General features: G+C 40.3%; 1 protein-coding gene across 2 annotated transcripts in view; it reads left to right on the forward strand.

Annotated features, from left to right (window-relative positions):
- Nucleotides 1-18431, forward strand: part of FER1L6 (fer-1 like family member 6) — a 181733-nt gene that overhangs the window by 120116 nt on the left and 43186 nt on the right. For both annotated transcript variants that reach the window (XM_077271183.1, XM_077271184.1), the window contains 7 exons: nt 974-1108; nt 1776-1925; nt 7395-7505; nt 8707-8868; nt 9770-9959; nt 11818-12125; nt 17672-17797. In XM_077271183.1, coding sequence (XP_077127298.1) covers nt 974-1108; nt 1776-1925; nt 7395-7505; nt 8707-8868; nt 9770-9959; nt 11818-12125; nt 17672-17797 — 1182 coding nt within the window. The remainder of the gene's footprint in view (nt 1-973; nt 1109-1775; nt 1926-7394; nt 7506-8706; nt 8869-9769; nt 9960-11817; nt 12126-17671; nt 17798-18431) is intronic.

An 18431-nucleotide genomic window follows, 5' to 3' on the forward strand; every position in this document is an offset into this window, starting at 1 on the left:
GCCTGGATGTCTTCCTGGAGCAGAACAATATTGTATCATACAATTATTAGGTTCTGTAGAAGGACGTAGATCTGGGGATTTATTATGATGGAATATAGGCTGAACTGGATGGACAAATGTCTTTTTTCGGCCTTACTAACTATGTTACTATGTTATGTTACATGGGGGGCTGCAATATACTATATAAGGGCTGCATTATATTTTATTAAGTACTATGTGGGCTCCATTGTACTGTATGGATGACTATGGGGAGTGCATTATACTATGTAGAGGACTATGTGGAGTGCATTATACTATATGGAGGACTATCGGGTGCATTATACTGTATGGAGGACTATGGGGAGTGCATTATACTATATAGAGGACTATGGGGATGCATTATACCATATGGAGGACTAGGGGAGTGTATTATACTATATGGACAACTATGGGTGCATTATACTGCATGGAGGACTATTGGGGTGATTGGATTGTTTATGCTGGAACAAAGCTCATTTTTCTCAGCAGCACATCGTCCAGAGAAAACTCTAACATGATACTTTATCGGGACAAATTGATCTAATAGTGATCATTCTGTGCCCATGATTCTTCCTCAGCTGGTTTAAAGCAGTTTAAGTGGTGAACGACTTCAATACTGTCGATCACGCTTTAATAGCCTGAACTCATGTAAAGCGCATGTAAATACAACCAAAATGTTTCTGTGTGATGTGCAATATATTAGCAATTGGAGGCCCACTTTAAACTTTTGCCCAGGGCCCCATTTTGTTTAAAACAGGCCCTGCTTCTACTAAGTAGATGGAGTGTTGTAAGTTTCAAAGATAGTGTAATGCTCACAAGGGTTTGCATTCCAAGACCACCAACCTAATATTGATGATTTATCCTTAGAATAGACCAGCAACATTCTAGATTCAGAAAACCTTTTAAGAATGTAAATTATTGTGATGTGTTCTTTACCTTTCTTTGTGCTCTATAGATCATTCCACAGACTCTTTCACCAACCTGGAACCAGATGCTTCTGTTCAACAACATAGCATTGCATGGAGAGATAAAAGACATTGCAGACGACCCGCCGAATATCGTCATAGAACTGTATGATGAAGACGCTCTGGTGAGGAAAAATGCTCTGTTAGACTCTGAAAATACATGGGGAACCTTACTGCACTGATTACTGAAAGGATGGGTCAAATCGTATGTAGCATGCCCTTGTCACTTTTTTTTAATTTCATTATTGATCAGCTTTGCTAAGCTATGAATCTTTGTAAAATTGTAAAATATTTGTAAAGTTGTAAAATCTTTGAAAAACACTCCATTAATTTATTTTGCTTTCTTTTCACTCAAACTGCATCCTGTAAGGGTTGTTTCAGATGCCTAGTTTAGTAGCAGCTTTGATCTGCTGCTCTAGCAGGAATCTGCACTCAAACAATATTTACAAACGCTCTCCTTGTCTGAGAATTGGGGAAGTGAGCAATGTTTGATTACGGATTTTTGCTAGAGCAGCAGGTCAAAGCAGCTGCTAAAAGTACATGAACTAGGAAGTTGAAACAGCAGAGTAAAAAAGATTAATTACTCTGTAAGTTGAACCAATTTTTGGTATGTTTGCACAGTTAACTGTCTGAGGACATTATAGAAATCAGGTCCTAATGTAATTGATGAGTATACATGCATATATATTTATATATATATAATTTTAGATTCATACATTTAGCGCTTTTTTTGCTGTTATATTATTTTTACTATAGATCCTTGTAAATGTCTGTGTTTTTGTCACCCTATAGGGCAAACCTGAATATATCGGGTCTACAGTGGCCACTCCAACAGTCATACTCTCTGATCAGACTTACAGCCCTACTAAACTGGCCTACTACCCCCTGTTTTGTGGCCACCTCTCTGGAGGAGATCTTCTGGCTGCATTCGAATTATTCCAGGTGAGTACAATTATTTTTGGCGTGGTCTCTTTTTCTAAAGTCCCCTTTGTACACTTGTGGATCAGGCTGTAAAGGGCAAACTAAACAAATGAAATGGGAACATCAAATGATGTTAATGAACCGTCAATCTGCTGGGAGCTGTCACAGGAAGTGGGCGGCATGACCAGATTTCAACTGTATATAATCTAGGATCAAAGTGCCATCAGCAATCTGCTGCACTATTCATCGGTGCCGTCTGAGGAGACGCCGTCTGAGGAGACGCGGTATAATCATTAAATCATGATTATTTATGGACGGACCCATGGATATTTAAACACTGTCATCTGTATGACAGGGCGGTAAACACTGGCTCTGATCGGTTTTAACCTTTCACATCACCGCCGGTCAGAGCACTGCGGTTCACATGCTGTCACACAGATGATAGCATGTGAGCCAGCAGCTGTGACCCGTGGTGAAAAGGTTACCGCCGGTCACAGCCGTTGGCTGATGAGAGTGCTACTCTCATCAGCCTATGGCTGTTCTCGCTGACAGCAGCTAGAGCAGGCGAAGCTGATTAGAGTATTCACCAACGGGTGCCTGTCCGGAGTAATAAATATATCAGTGAGATAGTGCGGTGCTTGTGTAGCTAAGGGTACTTTCACATTTCTGTCGGTACGGGGACATCGCAAACCATCGGCCCGACGGACATGCTAAATTTAACACAACGTAGGCAGCGGATGCAGTTTTACCACGCATCCGCTGCCCATTGTGATGAGCGGGGAGGAGGGGGCGGCGTTCCGGCCTCGCATGCGTGGTCGGAAATGGCGGACACCTCGCACAAAAAATCTTACATCAAACTTTTTTTGTGCGTCGCATCTGCCAAAACACGACGCATCCGTCGCACGACGGATGCGACGTGTGACCATCCGTCGCGATCCGTCGCATATACAAGTCTATGGGCAAAAAACGCATCCTGCAAGCACATTTGCAGGATCCGTTTTTTGCCCATTGCGACGGTGAAGAAAAGACGGAAGTGTGAAAGTAGCCTTACTGTACATGCATTTAATTGAATGAATTAATGAATGAATGAATAAATAAATAGAAGAAAAAAATGGCTGCCGCTCTCATGGAGCCAAGTTCTCAAGCTCAGCGCAGAGTATCCCGAATGCAGGGCTGAGCGGTTGCATCATTCTACCATTCAGCAATGCAACTAGATGTAGCAGAGTTCGAGCACGTTGGGGGACATATCGATTATCAGCAGGTAGGTGAGGAATACTGTGATTTTTTATTTTTATATTAATAAATGGGTAAAAGAGGGTTGGGGTGTGTTGGTTTAAATTAAAAGACTTTTTTCTGTGTGTTTATTTCAATTAAAGGACTTTTTCAATGTGTCTATGTCTTTATTACTTTTGATTACAGGTTTAGTCATGGGGATCTCTTATAAATGCCTCTCCATTACTAACCCCTGGGCTTGATGTTAGCTGACATAAAACAGCTGACATTAACCCCAAAACTATTACCCCATTTGCACTGCACCAGGGCAAGTGAGAAGAGCCAGGGTGAAATGGATGCGCCTTTCCTGGCGCGGCTGCGGGCTGCTATTTTTAGACTGAAGAGGGCCTATATCTATGGCCTCTTCCCAGTCTGAGAATACCAGCCCCCAGCTGTCTGTTTTAGCTTGGCTGGTTATCAAAAATGGGGAAAGCCACACCGTTTATTAAAATTATTTATTTAAATAATTTAAAAAAATGGAGTGGGACCCCTCTATTTTTGATTCCGATCTCCCCCCTTTATAGCAGGCGACCACATGGAGTAGCCCTCCATTTACCTCTCCTGGAACCAGGTGCATAGCCGGACATGTTTATGATAACCAGCCAGGATAAAGCTGACAGCGGTGGCTGGAGCCCGCAGCTGCCCGGATTCCCTGTGCTGGTTATTAAAAACAAATGAGACCTCTTGTTTTTTGTTTTTTTACATATTGTTCTGGCCAATCACAGCTATGTCACTGCTTGACATGGCTGTGATTGAGCCGGAAGTGCCTTTCAACAAGCTTTGTTCGGGTTGCCAAGCCCAAATAGTAGTACGGACGTCAGGGAGAAGTCCATGTTCGGGGTCCGTGCACGGACACTTTACCGTTAGGGTTTGCTCATCTGTAATCATGACACAAAACAAAAAGCAAAAAATCTGGGGGATCATACTGTGTGTATTCCATTATTAGGGGCACTGTTTTTTTTCCGAGTATCAAAAGGAATACAAACCTATTCCAATATAGAAATATAATGTGTATGAGCTACATATTCCCATCAGGCTAAGAGACAATAGTTGTAGAGAAGTATAAGAATGCTAATTACGTACAATGAGATGTAGGGCACCAGGTTCCCAGAGTCCGTGTGCCCACCCCGATGCATCCTGAAGGAGTGCTTCCGAAACGTGCGTCGGGGTGGGCGCACGGACTCTGAGAACCTGGTGCCCTACATCTCATTGGAGGTAATTAGCATTCTTATACTTCTCTACAACTATTGTCTCTTAGCCTGATGGGAATATGTAGCTCATACACATTACATTTCTATATTGGAATAGGTTTATAATCCTTTTGATACTCGGTATGGATGGTTCTTCCTTTTAGTGCAGCTATGTTGTTTACACTCAATTTACCCCTTGGGTGGGGAATGAATGGTCCTCTGATGACTTTTTGAATGGGATGTGGGCTGTCCTGGTCCCCTGGCTCCGTGCGCCCCTGGTGTCATTACACGACTGTGCGGTGCTTTTGTACGCCATGCGGCGTCGTGCCCTAACCTGTCTGTTGTATTTTAATTAATAAAGATTATTTATACATTGCTACTTTTGGACTTTAGGTCGTTTTCTTCGGGTCTCTTTTGACCCACTCCTCTCTCTTTATTGTGCATTAGCGACTGGTCCGTATATTCAGTCCTTTAATCATATCAGCAGAGTTACACTTTTTATATCCACCCCCTGAATTTTTAGGGTGGTTTTCACTATGCTTATCAAAGTTGTGTTTCTGTTTAATTTTTGGATACATCATATGAAGAGAGCAATCACTGGAGAAGGACATCATGGTCAGATGAATAGAAAGAACAAGGCGAAGAGGAAGATCAGCAACCTGATAGCTTGAGATAACAGTGGAAAATACCCTGGTTCTCGCCACTGATCGTTCATCCTTCAAGTCGCCATGGCTCTAGATTTAGCCAAAGACCGCTAAATAAATAGTTACTGTCACCATAATGTGGAGACATGGGGGTCGGTGGGTGCCCAGGTCAGCTAGTCGAAACCGCATGGACCAAGGATCATCCTTCCGAACACCCGCTCTCCCTTTAACGTGGGCATAATGCTATTCAGACAACACAGGGTGAGGGTAAACAGTGTGGTAATAGTGTATTGAACCACAAAATAGGTGGATAACACATAGTACAATCCCACCAAAATATCCCAAGATGGTGTACATTACAGAGTCTCACCCTTCCGCTGACTTGCCAGGATAATGGCAACCGTTACTTCAGAGCTCCCAGGGTTGACTACCCCACCTGTGGCACACACACAGAGAGGAGGTAACAACAAGCTTAGGAAGTTGACAGTCCATTGAAGTCATAAATCCACTCCGTTCTACTAACCAAGGCCGAGTTGGTGGGGTTGGACATAGTGGCGTCTGAAACCTGCTGTGCATGCCTGATCAATGGTCTGCTGGGTCTGTCTGTATGCTTCTCTGGTTGTGGAGTCCTGGACGGTGTGTAAGAACACTAGTCCCCTGCAGCTCTCCTGGTTTCACCAGGCTGAGTAGTATCCCACTGCTGCCACCATAATGTGGAGACACAGGGAGTCGGCGGGTGCCCAGGTCCGCTAGCCGAAACCGCATGGACCCGAAATTGTTCCGCTGAACGCCCACTCTCCCTTTAACGTGGGCATAACGCTACTCAGACAACACAGGGTGAGGGTAAAACAGTGTGGCAAAGCTTTATTGAACCACAAAACAGGCAGACAACATGTAGCACAGTCATAGCAAAATACCCCAAGATGGTGCCCATTACAGAGTCTCACCCTTCCGCTGACTCGACTGGATATTGGCAGTTGTTTCTTCAGAACTTCCAGGGTCGACTACCCCACCTGTGGCACACACAGAGAGGAAGTAACAACAAGCGTGGGAAGATGACAGTCCATTCAGATACAAGGGCCAGTTGACCTTAGTGTCACAACCTAGCTTTATCTTCTAGGGTCGATTACCCCACCTGTGGCACGTACACAGAGAGGAGATAACGACAAGTGTAGGAAGACGACAGTCCTTTGAGGTACAAGGAGACATGGGTCACAACCTGGATTCTCCGAACAGCTTCATGGAGCCAGGCAACCAGTGGGTCTCAATCCTGGCTTTCTCCAAAAGTATCCGTGGATTCACAATGGTCACCAAACTATCTAGCTTACACAATGCATAATTAGCATACCCGTAAACATCACTGGTCATCAAGGATAAGAGCACACTATGTTATTATTATTATTTATTTATATAGCACCATTAATTCCATGGTGCTGTACATGAGAAAGGGGTTACATACAGGGTTATAGATATCATTTACAGTACACAAATTTATGATCACAGACTGGTACAGAGGGGAGAGGACTTTGTCCTAGCGGACTTACATTCTACGGGATGTTATATCAAATATCAGCTTACAAGTTAATATTACAGGCTTACACAAGCAAAAGTCTGTTTTCTTGATCAGCCAGAAAGAAATGCTTAAATTCAAAAGTCAACATATAGATAACAACCTATTGTTTCTGGCTTGCTAAAAATAGTCGTCTGGTTAATTAAGATACAATGCTGTGTCTCCACAGTAGGGAGTGACTTTGCTTTTTGGGGAATAAGCCTTTAAGTTGATGATGCTCACTGGTGCATAGAAATGAGAGAACTGAAAACCCTCTTACCTTAAAGGGGTTTGTAAGATTTTGCATTGATGGACTATCCATAGCAGTGGGGCAACCAGTAGACCTCCATCAATTAGCAGCAACAAGGGCCCGCAGTTGGAAGGACCTTCACGGCACAACAGCCACAAGTGACCGTGCTGCTATGTTTGTTATTGTGGTTCTGTGTCATTCACTTGAATGGGCCAAGCTCAATTACGAGGCACAGCCACACATGTATAGTTAATCGGTGTGTCAGGTATTGCAGTGTGGTGTCAACAGTGCTATGGTGAATATGGCTGCCTCTCCTATGCATGATATGGTTGCAAGCCTTAAAGGAATTGTCCAGAATTAGAAATATATAGCTAATTTCTTTCACAAACAGTGCCACAGATATCCACACGTTATGCATGGTATTGCAGCTCAGTACCATTCACTTCAATCGAGCCAAGTTGCAATGCCTAATATGACCGGTGGACATGTGTGGTGCTGTTTTTGGAAGAAAGCGGACATCTTTTTCTCCTCCTGTACACCCTCTGTTTTCTTGGTTTATTAAATAACCTCTATTTAACTCTTCAGATTCCCGAGTCTGGTGTCCAGAGTCTACCACCCACTGATGCCCCAGATCCCAGCCAGATCTACGGCGTCCCGGCAGCTATCCGTCCTGTTCTGAGTAAATACAGAGTAGAGGTAAGGAATCCAGAGCGATGAAAGGAGATGAAGTATTAATAATTCACCAAGATGGATACATATACAGGTTTATGTTATTGTCAATACCTCGGTGATCTGATGAATAGACGGAGCTGACAGCATTCTCATATGAACCAATGGATGTGCTGACCAAGGGATCGGACGTTACAAATCATGTAACTGGAGCTGAGGTTCTTACTAACATACAGCATATTATGGCTATAGGTCAGAGGAGAGGTGAAACGTGATCGGTCACAGCAGCGGTGAAACATGATCGGTCACAGCAGCGGTGAAATGGGATTGTGTTTTCTATTCTTCAAGTCCAATGCACAGTAAAAGGCGCTGACTCTTAAAGGAACACTCCAAGCAGAACTGATTCACTGTGTTATGTCTATTATGGGGTCTGCGGAGGTGGAGCACGGCAAAGAGATTTACTATTGGGTGTTCTTTGAACCCCCTTAGACCATGCATTAGACATAACACCCAATCCTTGCATTGAAAAGTCAGGAAACCCCATGGTTTTGTTTGGCCAACCTTTCTGTGTATGAAGACCTTCAGTCATTCAATCAAGTTTACATTTTTCATGGACATGTTCAGACCATGTTTTTCACAAGATAGAACATCTATACATTATAGTCTATGGGGCTTTTGTCGGTGTTTAGTTGCGGACTAAATGTCCCCAAAAATGAAAAAATTAAGATATCCGTTGTTGACCCTCGTCACGGATAAAAATGACCCATTCAATTCAAGGAATCCATGAAAAAACGGACAGCAGATGTCATTCAACTTCTTTACATTTTTTGCCTAATAGGTAAGAGAAGCTTGGGAAAAAATGTTTGCATAGGAGAAAATAAGATGGCACAGAGATGGTAAAAATGGGCACATGGAGCAAAAATGTATGAAATTTGGATCAGGTACACTGATGACAATCAGAGTTTTATTCACGTACAAGAAAAATAACAGACGTCTGAAAGAGGCCACACTCTGTAGGCATCTATTTAACAAAAAAAAGATCTGTGTCCATTTTGTTGAAAGGTCCTAATTTGCCAAGGAGAGCTAAAAGGGAATGAGAGGAAGAGGGAACAATCTGGATGCCAAATAAGTAAAACAAATATGGCTGACATTAGTAGCTGCTACTCTTGTTTCACAAATCATAATTTAGTTGGTAACTTAGTATTTTTTATCTTTAATGCCCATTTAGGTTCTCTTCTGGGGGGTCCGAGAACTGAAGAAGGTGCAGCTACTCTCCGTGGATCGCCCTCAGGTGATGATTGAATGCGCAGGGAAAGGCGTAAAATCCAGCGTCATTCAAAGCTACAAGAGCAACCCCAACTTCAGCGTTATGGCGGACTGGTTTGAAGTGGTAAGTAATGTCTGGGTAGGGAGCGGAAGAGGCCTAGTTTCTGATCTGCTGACAGGCAGAGCCTATATGAAAAAGTGCCAGTGCATATAAAATGTTTAGATCTCACTCATTTGAGCCGAGGGACATCCAGCTCAACAAGATTCTAGGGATAGATGGGTCCAATTTTTTTTTGTTTGCCCTGTTGTACCCCGTGTGTTTGCTCCCGCCGTAACAGTGGTAGTACCAAAGTTGGCTGTGACAGTAACCCCAGAAAAAAATCCCTCCCATCTGGAGTTACTATCACAGCCAACTTGGGTACTGCCCTTGTTAGGGTGAGAACATGCATACGGTCACGACAGCGAGGACAAAAAGCAAAATTGGACCTGTCTGTCTCTGGAATCATAAACAACTGGATTTCCTGGGGTTCACATGGATGAGTTCTAACTTTTTTATGTGCACTGGCACTTTTTCATTGAGTACGTCTTCACCATATATGGGTTAAAAGGCATATAGTGCTTTGGTCAATTTGTAGGTAATACGGGTTAACCTACCTGTGTTGGTTGTCAATTGTTCCATTGGATTTTATTGAATAATTATTAAAAGTTATGTTTTCTTAAGGGGTTTTTCCATGCTACCTATATTATGATCCCAAAAAAACAGACCCTGCAATAGATAGCAGGGACCATAGCTATTTTCCCAGTGACTGCATAGAAGAAAATATTTTTTACATATTTAGCAGCAGTACCGATTTTGAAGAAACAGTCCCTTGAAACAGACCACAAAAGGGGTTGAGTTAGTTTTATGAAGGTAGGGCTTAAATGTCCTGAATTAGGCTTTCTAATCGATTCAAAATATACTACAAAATATTTTGTTGACTTCCAGAACATAACCCACATCCCATTTTTTCTCTTTGATTACCCAGGAACTGCCAGAAAATGAAGTGCTGCACCCTCCTCTGAGTATTTGTGTGGTGGACTGGAGGGCATTCGGCCGGAGTACACTGGTCGGGACGCACATGATCAACTGTTTGAAGCAGTTTTTGTACAAACCATCGGAGTTGGACACCCCGGCACTACCGGAAGCTGAAGAAGAACCTGCTCCTGCTGAAAGTGGTAAGAAAGTAGGGAACATAGCTAGACCTCTGTAGTCACATCAAGACCCTGGTGTGGTGCCAAAGGGGGGCCCAAAGTCCTCTCTGCCACACTAGATGACTCCAATAGCATAGGATGAGTTGCGGACCTGTTTTAAATTTTGACCAAAAATTTCAGGACTCTCCTCTGCCTGTAGGCTCTGTACATATCTACTTGTCAGTTGCAAGACCCCATTTATCATATATTTCTATCGGACATTTATGGAATATTCTGTCCATTATTCTTCAAAAAATATTCCTTCAAATATGCCAAAATGCAAAAGTGTGTGAAAAAATTAGTACACACCATTAGGAATCTGCTTGTAAAACAACCTATTACAAGAAGCAGTTTCCTATATGTCTTTTTCAGTCTCTCATCGTTCTGGAGGAATATTGGCCAACTCTTCTTAACGCTAAGTTCTTGGAGGTTTGCGGGTATTTGTTTATGCACAGATCCTATAAGGTCTCACCACAGTATTTAATTTGGATTGAGGTTTGGACTTTGGGCCATTGCAGCACCACCATTTATTGATTAATTTCTCCTTCAGCCATGCTGATGTAGATTTGCTGCTGTGCTTGAGAACATTGTCCTGGGGCATCACCTACTTTCTGCCAAGCTTTAGCCTCTGACTTGACTCTAGAATACTTTGTTATACAGAAGAGCTTGTGGCCAACTAAATGTCTCCAAGGTGCCCAAGTCCTGTGACTGCACAACAAGCCCAAATTATCACCCTCCACCACCGTGCCTGACAGTCAGTATGAGGTGTTTGTGCTGATATGCTGTCTTTGGTTTTCACTACACGTGGCATAGAGCATTATTTCTTCTGTCCAAAGGACAATGTTCCGCAACTCTAGGAGTTTGTTCAGGTGCAACTCTAGCCGCATTGCCATGTTGTTTTTAGATTGAAGAAGCTTTTTCCTGGCAACCCTTCCAAAGAAGTTATACTTGTTCAGTCATTTTTAATAGTACTGTCATTAACTTGAACATGTAACATTTTTAGTGAGGCCTTTAGGGACTGGGCAATAGTTCTTGTTTTTTTATTGCACTTTCTCTTACTATTACACAGTCTAACTTTGGGGGTAAATTCACTGGGACATCCAGATTGTCAAGTGCCTTCAATGTTTTCCATTTGAATATTATCTTTCTCACTGTAGTGTGATGGACTCCAAATTGTTTAGAAATGGCTATCTAACCTTTTCCAGAATGATGCTCAGCAACAGTTGCTTTTTTAAGATCATTGATGATGTCTTTCAACATACCTGATTGCTTCAGACCATCAAACTGTCCACATTTTTCAGTTTTTACGGAGGTGGCCACCCTTTTTTATTGAACAATAAATCAAAGGTATTTAATTAACAGCCCCTCTCTGCCGATTACCTTCTTAATTCTTATGAAATCACTAAGGGGGTGTACTTAATTTTTCACAGACTGTTTCTGCATTTTGGCCTTATTTTTGGTTGATAAATGACACAGTGTAATTGGTTAAAATTGGTTAAAGATTAAAACACCACACATGGACTTGCTTGGAGAGAGGACATGCAGTTCTGTTGGTTCTCTCCTTTTTGCTACTGGGTGGTATGACCCTGTCTTGAACTCCTTTACCAGAGGTAGGTGCTCAAAAGCATTAATAGGTTTGGAGAAACTCAACACATTTATGGTGTAGCAGCAGAATTTTTGTTTTTTTCATGTTTCATAATGTGGGATCATAATTTTTTTAATGTTTCTCCAGATTCTACAAGTCCAATGACCACACAATGTTCTTCGTCACCGCCTTTATATACGGTTTTCTTCTAACTGCTCAGGTATATAACATTTTTTTCAATTCCGGATGTCCTTTTAGTTACAGCTGCTCCTCCCTATGATTCTGTTAATCAACAAGAACCAGCTGATCATATATACGTGGATGTGGAATCAACTGCTCCGCAAGAGACACCTCCAGGAGCATCTCCATCCCCATCTCCAGTTCCACCATCGGGTCCTTCACCAGATCCGGCTGCAGCTTCTCTCCTTGATACAGATGCCCCACCCATCGATTCAGCATCGACCCCACCGGAGACTCAAGACCAAAACACCCTCCAAGCTGGAACTAAGCATAGGATGTCAATGGGGACGTTTAAATCTCCTTTGAAGAAAGATGTGAAGCAAAAGGTGATTAGATTCTTGCTTTTAGCTTCTGACTGATTACTATCATGGAATGCACATAATGCTAGAAGATACAAAGCAAGTCTAAAAAAAGTGGGAATTGAATACGTTTATTATATCATACAAATGCCATAAAAACTGCACGTTTAAAAATTGTGAGACACAACAAAGTCTAAAGAATCAGGGGAAAAAAAGGGGATACCTGGAAAAGTTCATACAATACTTTGCATATTCACTGCATACCAAACAGACTGCTACATAAAAAGCAAAGTATCACAATTATTAGTCAATTAGTATTTTTGATGATTAATTTTATTATTGAACAACTACAGCGCTGTCGATCAATCCAAAAGATTGATAAATCTGAATATTTAAGAAGGTAAAAATGAAGTTTTATTTTTCTTAGGACAATATCTTTGTGTGCAGAATTATTGGACAACTAAATGAAAAATGTAAATTTTCCCATCTCTGTCTTTTACTTTCATCCGTTAGTTAGAATAACCATACAAGTCAAAATGTTCAAAAATACATTTCTGACATCTCCATAAAAAAAAATCAGTGACCAATATAGTAAAATGGTAGCCCTTCTTTTCAATACTAGACATACGCTCCATCCATGGAGTCTGTCAGTTTCTTCATCTGCTGAGGATCAGCTTTTTGGGCAGCGCCAGCGCCAAGCACAGCCCAAGGTATTAATCAGAGAGGCGACTGTTCTCCTTCATAGTAAATCTCCTATGTAAGAAGGGCCACAAGTTCTCAGAAGTGTTTAGGTCCTTTGAGAAAGCAGCCATGTCATTATTCTTTCATCTTTAAGGCCTTTACTGACAGCCGAGCAGTGGAGTCTCCGATGCTGCGATGGAGCATTGTCCTGCATAGTAATCATGGTTTTCTTGAAAGTTGTAGATTTTTTCCTGTACTACTGCTTGAAAAAAGTATCTTCTAAACATTAGGTTTAGGAATTGATTTTGAGCCCATCTTCAATCCTAAAAGGTCTGACTAACTCATCTGTAATAATGCCAGCCCATAGCAGTGCCCAACTGCTCCACCTCGCTAGTGTCTGAGTCTATGTGGAGGTCTAGGCTAGTTATTGATACAGCCACGGGCCCACATCCATCTGGTCCATCAAGAGATGCTCTCACCTCATCAGTCCATAAAACCTGTGTACAATCTGTCTTCAGTAGTGTTGAGCGATACCTTCCGATATTCGAAAGTATCGGTATCGGGTTGGATCGGCCGATACCGGCAAAATATCGGATCTCGCCGATACCCATACAAGTCAATGGGACACAAATATCGGAAGGTATCCTGGATGGTTCCCAGGGTCTAAAGGAGAGGAAACTCTCCTTCAGGCCCTGGGATCCATATTCATGTAAAAAATAAAGAATAAAAATAAAAAATATGGATATACTCACCCTTGGACGGGCCCTGGACCTTAGCGGTGTAACCGGCAGCCTCCGTTCCTAAGAATGCAGAGTGAAGGACCTTCGATGACGTCGCGGCTTGTGATTGGTCGCGTGACCGCTCATGTGACCGCTCACGCGACCAATCACAAGCCGCGACGTCATCGCAGGTCATACACTCACTGCATTCTTAGGAACGGAGGCTGCCGGTTACACCGCTAAGGTCCAGGGTCCGCCGGAGGGGTGAGTATATCCATATTTTTTATTTTTATTCTTTATTTTTTACATGAATATGGATCCCAGGGCCTGAAGGAGAGTCTCCTCTCCTCCAGACCCTGGGAACCATACACTGGGAACTTCCGATTCCGATATCACAAAAATATCGGAACTCGGTATCGGAATTCCGATACAGCGAATATCGGCCGATACCCGATATTTGCAGTATCGGAATGTTCAACACTAGTCTTCAGACATTTCTCGGCCCAGTCTTGATGTTTCCACTTGTGTCTTTCTCAGCGGTGGTCAGGTTTCAGCCTTCCTCACCTCAGACGTGTCTGATCTCTGAACACCTTGTACTTCTAGGCCTCCTGGGAGGTTGAAGTTCTGGAATATGACCGCACTGCAGGATAATGGCTTCCTTGTCACTTCACATTTGATTCTTCTTGTTTCTTTGGCAGTTATTGTGCGGCATTTTTTCTCAGCATGCTTTTTTGCAAATAAATCTCTTTTTTGGCCCATTTTCCCTGAGGAAAACAAGCTGTTTAGTAATTCTGCACACCTTGATGAAGGACGTTTTATTCCTAAGCCAAAACCTTTCCTCATTACACAAACATATATCACCTGATCTGCTTCATCCAATCAGCATTTAAGTTTATACAGCTTGAGGTAGGAAATCTGCATAAAAATTATGATATGGTCAAAGCACTCAGTGGCTAATAATTGTGTACAGGATAGAGTGGACATCAAATGAAGCTAAGGAAAAAAAAGTAGACACATAGTAAAGAAGGCCATATTATTGGGAAGTATGATGTCGACCAGGGCCCCAAAAAGGGGTAATCAAAGATCCAAATATGCCAATAATGGAACTACTATACTGTAACTATGGTAATACTGCCCCTATGTACAAAAATATAACTACTATAATACTGCTCCTATGTACAAGAATATAGCTACTATATTACTGCCCCTATGTACAAGAATATAACTACTATAATACTGCTCCTATGTACAAAAATATAACTACTATAATACTGCCCCTATGTACAAGAATATAACTACTATAATACTGCCCCTATGTACAAGAATATAACTACTATAATACTGCTCCTATGTACAAGAATATCACTACTATAATACTGCTCCTATGTACAAGAATATAACTACTATAATACTGCCCCTATGTACAAGAATATAACTAATATAATACTGCACCTATGTACAACAATATAACTACTATAATACTGCTCCTATGTACAAGAATATAACTACTATAATACTGCCCCTATGTACAAGAATATAGCTGCTATAATACTGCCCCTATGTACAAGAATATAACTACTATAATACTGCTCCTATGTACAAGAATATAACTACTATAATACTGCCCCTATGTACAAGAATATAGCTGCTATAATACTGCCCCTATGTACAAGAATATAACTAATATAATACCGCTCCTAAGTACAAAAATATAACTACTATAATACTGCCCCTATGTACAAGAATATAACTACTATAATACTGCCCCTATGTACAAGAATATAACTACTATACTACTACTTTATGTACAAGGATATAACTACTATAATACTGCCTCTATGTAGAAGAATATAACTACTATAATACTGCTCCTAAGTACAATAATATAACTACTATAATACTGCTCCTATGTACAAGAATATAACTACTATACTACTACTCTATGTACAAGGATATAACTACTATAATACTGCCTCTATGTAGAAGAATATAACTACTATAATACTGCCCCTATGTACAAGAATATAACTACTATAATACTGCTCCTAAGTACAAAAATACAACTACTATAATACTGCCCCTATGTGCAAGAATAAGTACTATAATACTGCCCCTATGTACAAGAATATAACTACTATAATACTGCCCCTGTGTACAAGAATATAACTACTATAATACTGCCCCATGTACAAAAATATAACTACTATAATACTGCTTCCTATGTCCAAGAATATAACTACTATAATACTGCCCCCTATGTACAAGAATATAACTACTATAATACTGCACATATGTACAAGAATATAACTACTATAATACTGCTTCTATGTGCAAGAATATAACTACTATAATACTGCCCCTGTGTACAAGAATATAACTACTATAATACTGCCCCCTATGTACAAGAATATAACTACTATAATACTGCTCCTATGTACAAGAATATAACTACTATAACACTGCCCCTATGTACAAGAATATAACTACTATAATACTGCTCCTATGTACAAGATTATAACTACTATAATGCTGCCCCTATGTACAAGAATATAACTACTATAATACTGCTCCCTATGTACAATAATATAACTACTATAATACTGCTCCTATGTACAAGAATATAACTACTATAATACTGCCCCCTATGTACAAGACTATAACTACTATAATACTGCTCCCTATGTACAAGAATATAACTACTATAATACTGCCCCTATGTACAAGAATATAACTACTATAATACTGCCCCTATGTACAAGAATATAACTACTATAATACTGCCCCTGTGTACAAGAATATAACTACTATAATACTGCCCCATGTACAAAAATATAACTACTATAATACTGCTTCCTATGTCCAAGAATATAACTACTATAATACTGCCCCCTATGTACAAAAATATGACTACTATAATACTGCCCCCTATGTACAAGAATATAACTACTATAATACTGCCCCTATGTACAAGAATATAACTACTATAATACTGCTCCTATATACAAGAATATAACTACTATAATACTGCTCCTATGTACAAGAATATAACTACTATAATACTGACCCCTATGTACAAGAATATAACTACTATAATACTGTCCCTGTGTACAAGAATATAACTACTATAATACTGCCCCATATGTACAAGAATATAACTACTATAATACTGCTCCTATGTACAAGAATATAACTACTATAACACTGCCCCTATGTACAAGAATATAACTACTATAATACTGCTCCTATGTACAAGATTATAACTACTATAATGCTGCCCCTATGTACAAGAATATAACTACTATAATACTGCTCCCTATGTACAAGAATATAACTACTATAATACTGCTCCTATGTACAAGATTATAACTACTATAATGCTCCCCCTATGTACAAGAATATAACTACTATAATACTGCCCCCTATGTACAAGAATATAACTACTATAATACTGCTCCTATGTACAAGAATATAACTACTATAATACTTCTCCTATGTACAAGAATGTAACTACTATAATACTGCCCCCTATGTACAAGACTATAACTACTATAATACTGCTCCTATGTACAAGAATATAACTACTATAACACTGCCCCTATGTACAAGAATATAACTACTATAATACTGCCCCCTATGTACAAGAATATAACTACTATAATACTGCTCCTATGTGCAAAAATATAACTACTATAATACTGCTCCTATGTACAAGAATATAACTACTATAATACTGCTCCTATGTGCAAGAATATAACTACTATAATACTGCTCCCTATGTACAAGAATATAACTACTGTAATACTGCTCCTATGTACAGGAATATAACTACTATAATACTGCTCCTATGTGCAAGAATATAACTACTATAATACTGCTCCCTATGTACAAGAATATAACTACTATAATACTGCTCCTATGTACAGGAATATAACTACTATAATACTGCTCCTATGTACAAGAATATAACTACTATAATACTGCCCATATGTACAAGAGTATAACTACTATAATACTGCCCCTATGTACAAGAGTATAACTACTATAATACTGCCCCCTATGTACAAAAATATAACTACTATAACTCTTTAGAAATCACCATTCTGCATGTTCAAAGTAAAAAAAAATGTGACCGGGCTGGAATACACCGCTGCTAACGTCATTGTGTTCCTACAGGAACTAGTAAGAAGTTCCACCAGACGTTCCACTAAAAAGAAAAAGAGAACTATAGCAGATGAATCAGCAGAAAATGTCATCGACTGGTGGTCAAAATACTATGCTTCTCTGGAGAAATTGCAAAAGGTGTGTAACAAGTCATGTGTTGCCTTGCGAGCTTTCATTCACAAGTAGGTCAAAAACGGCTATAGTACATTAAATAGGTCAAATACTTCTTCCGCCATGGTGTGAATTTAAACAGTAATCATTGTTTTAATTTTTCTTTATCCATAAATCAATAGGACCACATGAAAATAAGAAACTTTGTAATTTATCTTGTTGTTCAAACATGCTTTCTTCTCCTCCTGGACTGATCATTTCTTCACAAAATTCAAATAAATTGTGTCTTCAGTGAATGCAGATTTCCCATTACTGAGATTGGAGATGACAGTTGGTGCTCATAAAGTTCTATGGAGAACCAACTGACTTTTCAGGAGAACTTGCAGCAGAATGTCTGTATCGGCCTCTGGCTCTTCCCTTCTACATAGAATTTTAAAAGCACCAACTGTCATCTCTATCTCAGTAATGAGAAAACTAAGGCTTGCTCTGGATTGGGGACTAGTAATAAAAGACCATCGGTTAAAGCAAGATGTGTCTGAATATAATGTTAAACTTTTTATTGTACTGTCTTGTCTCTGAAGAGTTTCCATGGAGTGAATAGGGGGTAGCATTGATGTACTGTATGTCATTGTTTCTGTAGAAGGAGGGAGATAAGATACTG

The sequence above is a fragment of the Ranitomeya variabilis genome, chromosome 6, assembly GCF_051348905.1.
Source record: "Ranitomeya variabilis isolate aRanVar5 chromosome 6, aRanVar5.hap1, whole genome shotgun sequence".
Classification (NCBI taxonomy): domain Eukaryota; kingdom Metazoa; phylum Chordata; class Amphibia; order Anura; family Dendrobatidae; genus Ranitomeya; species Ranitomeya variabilis.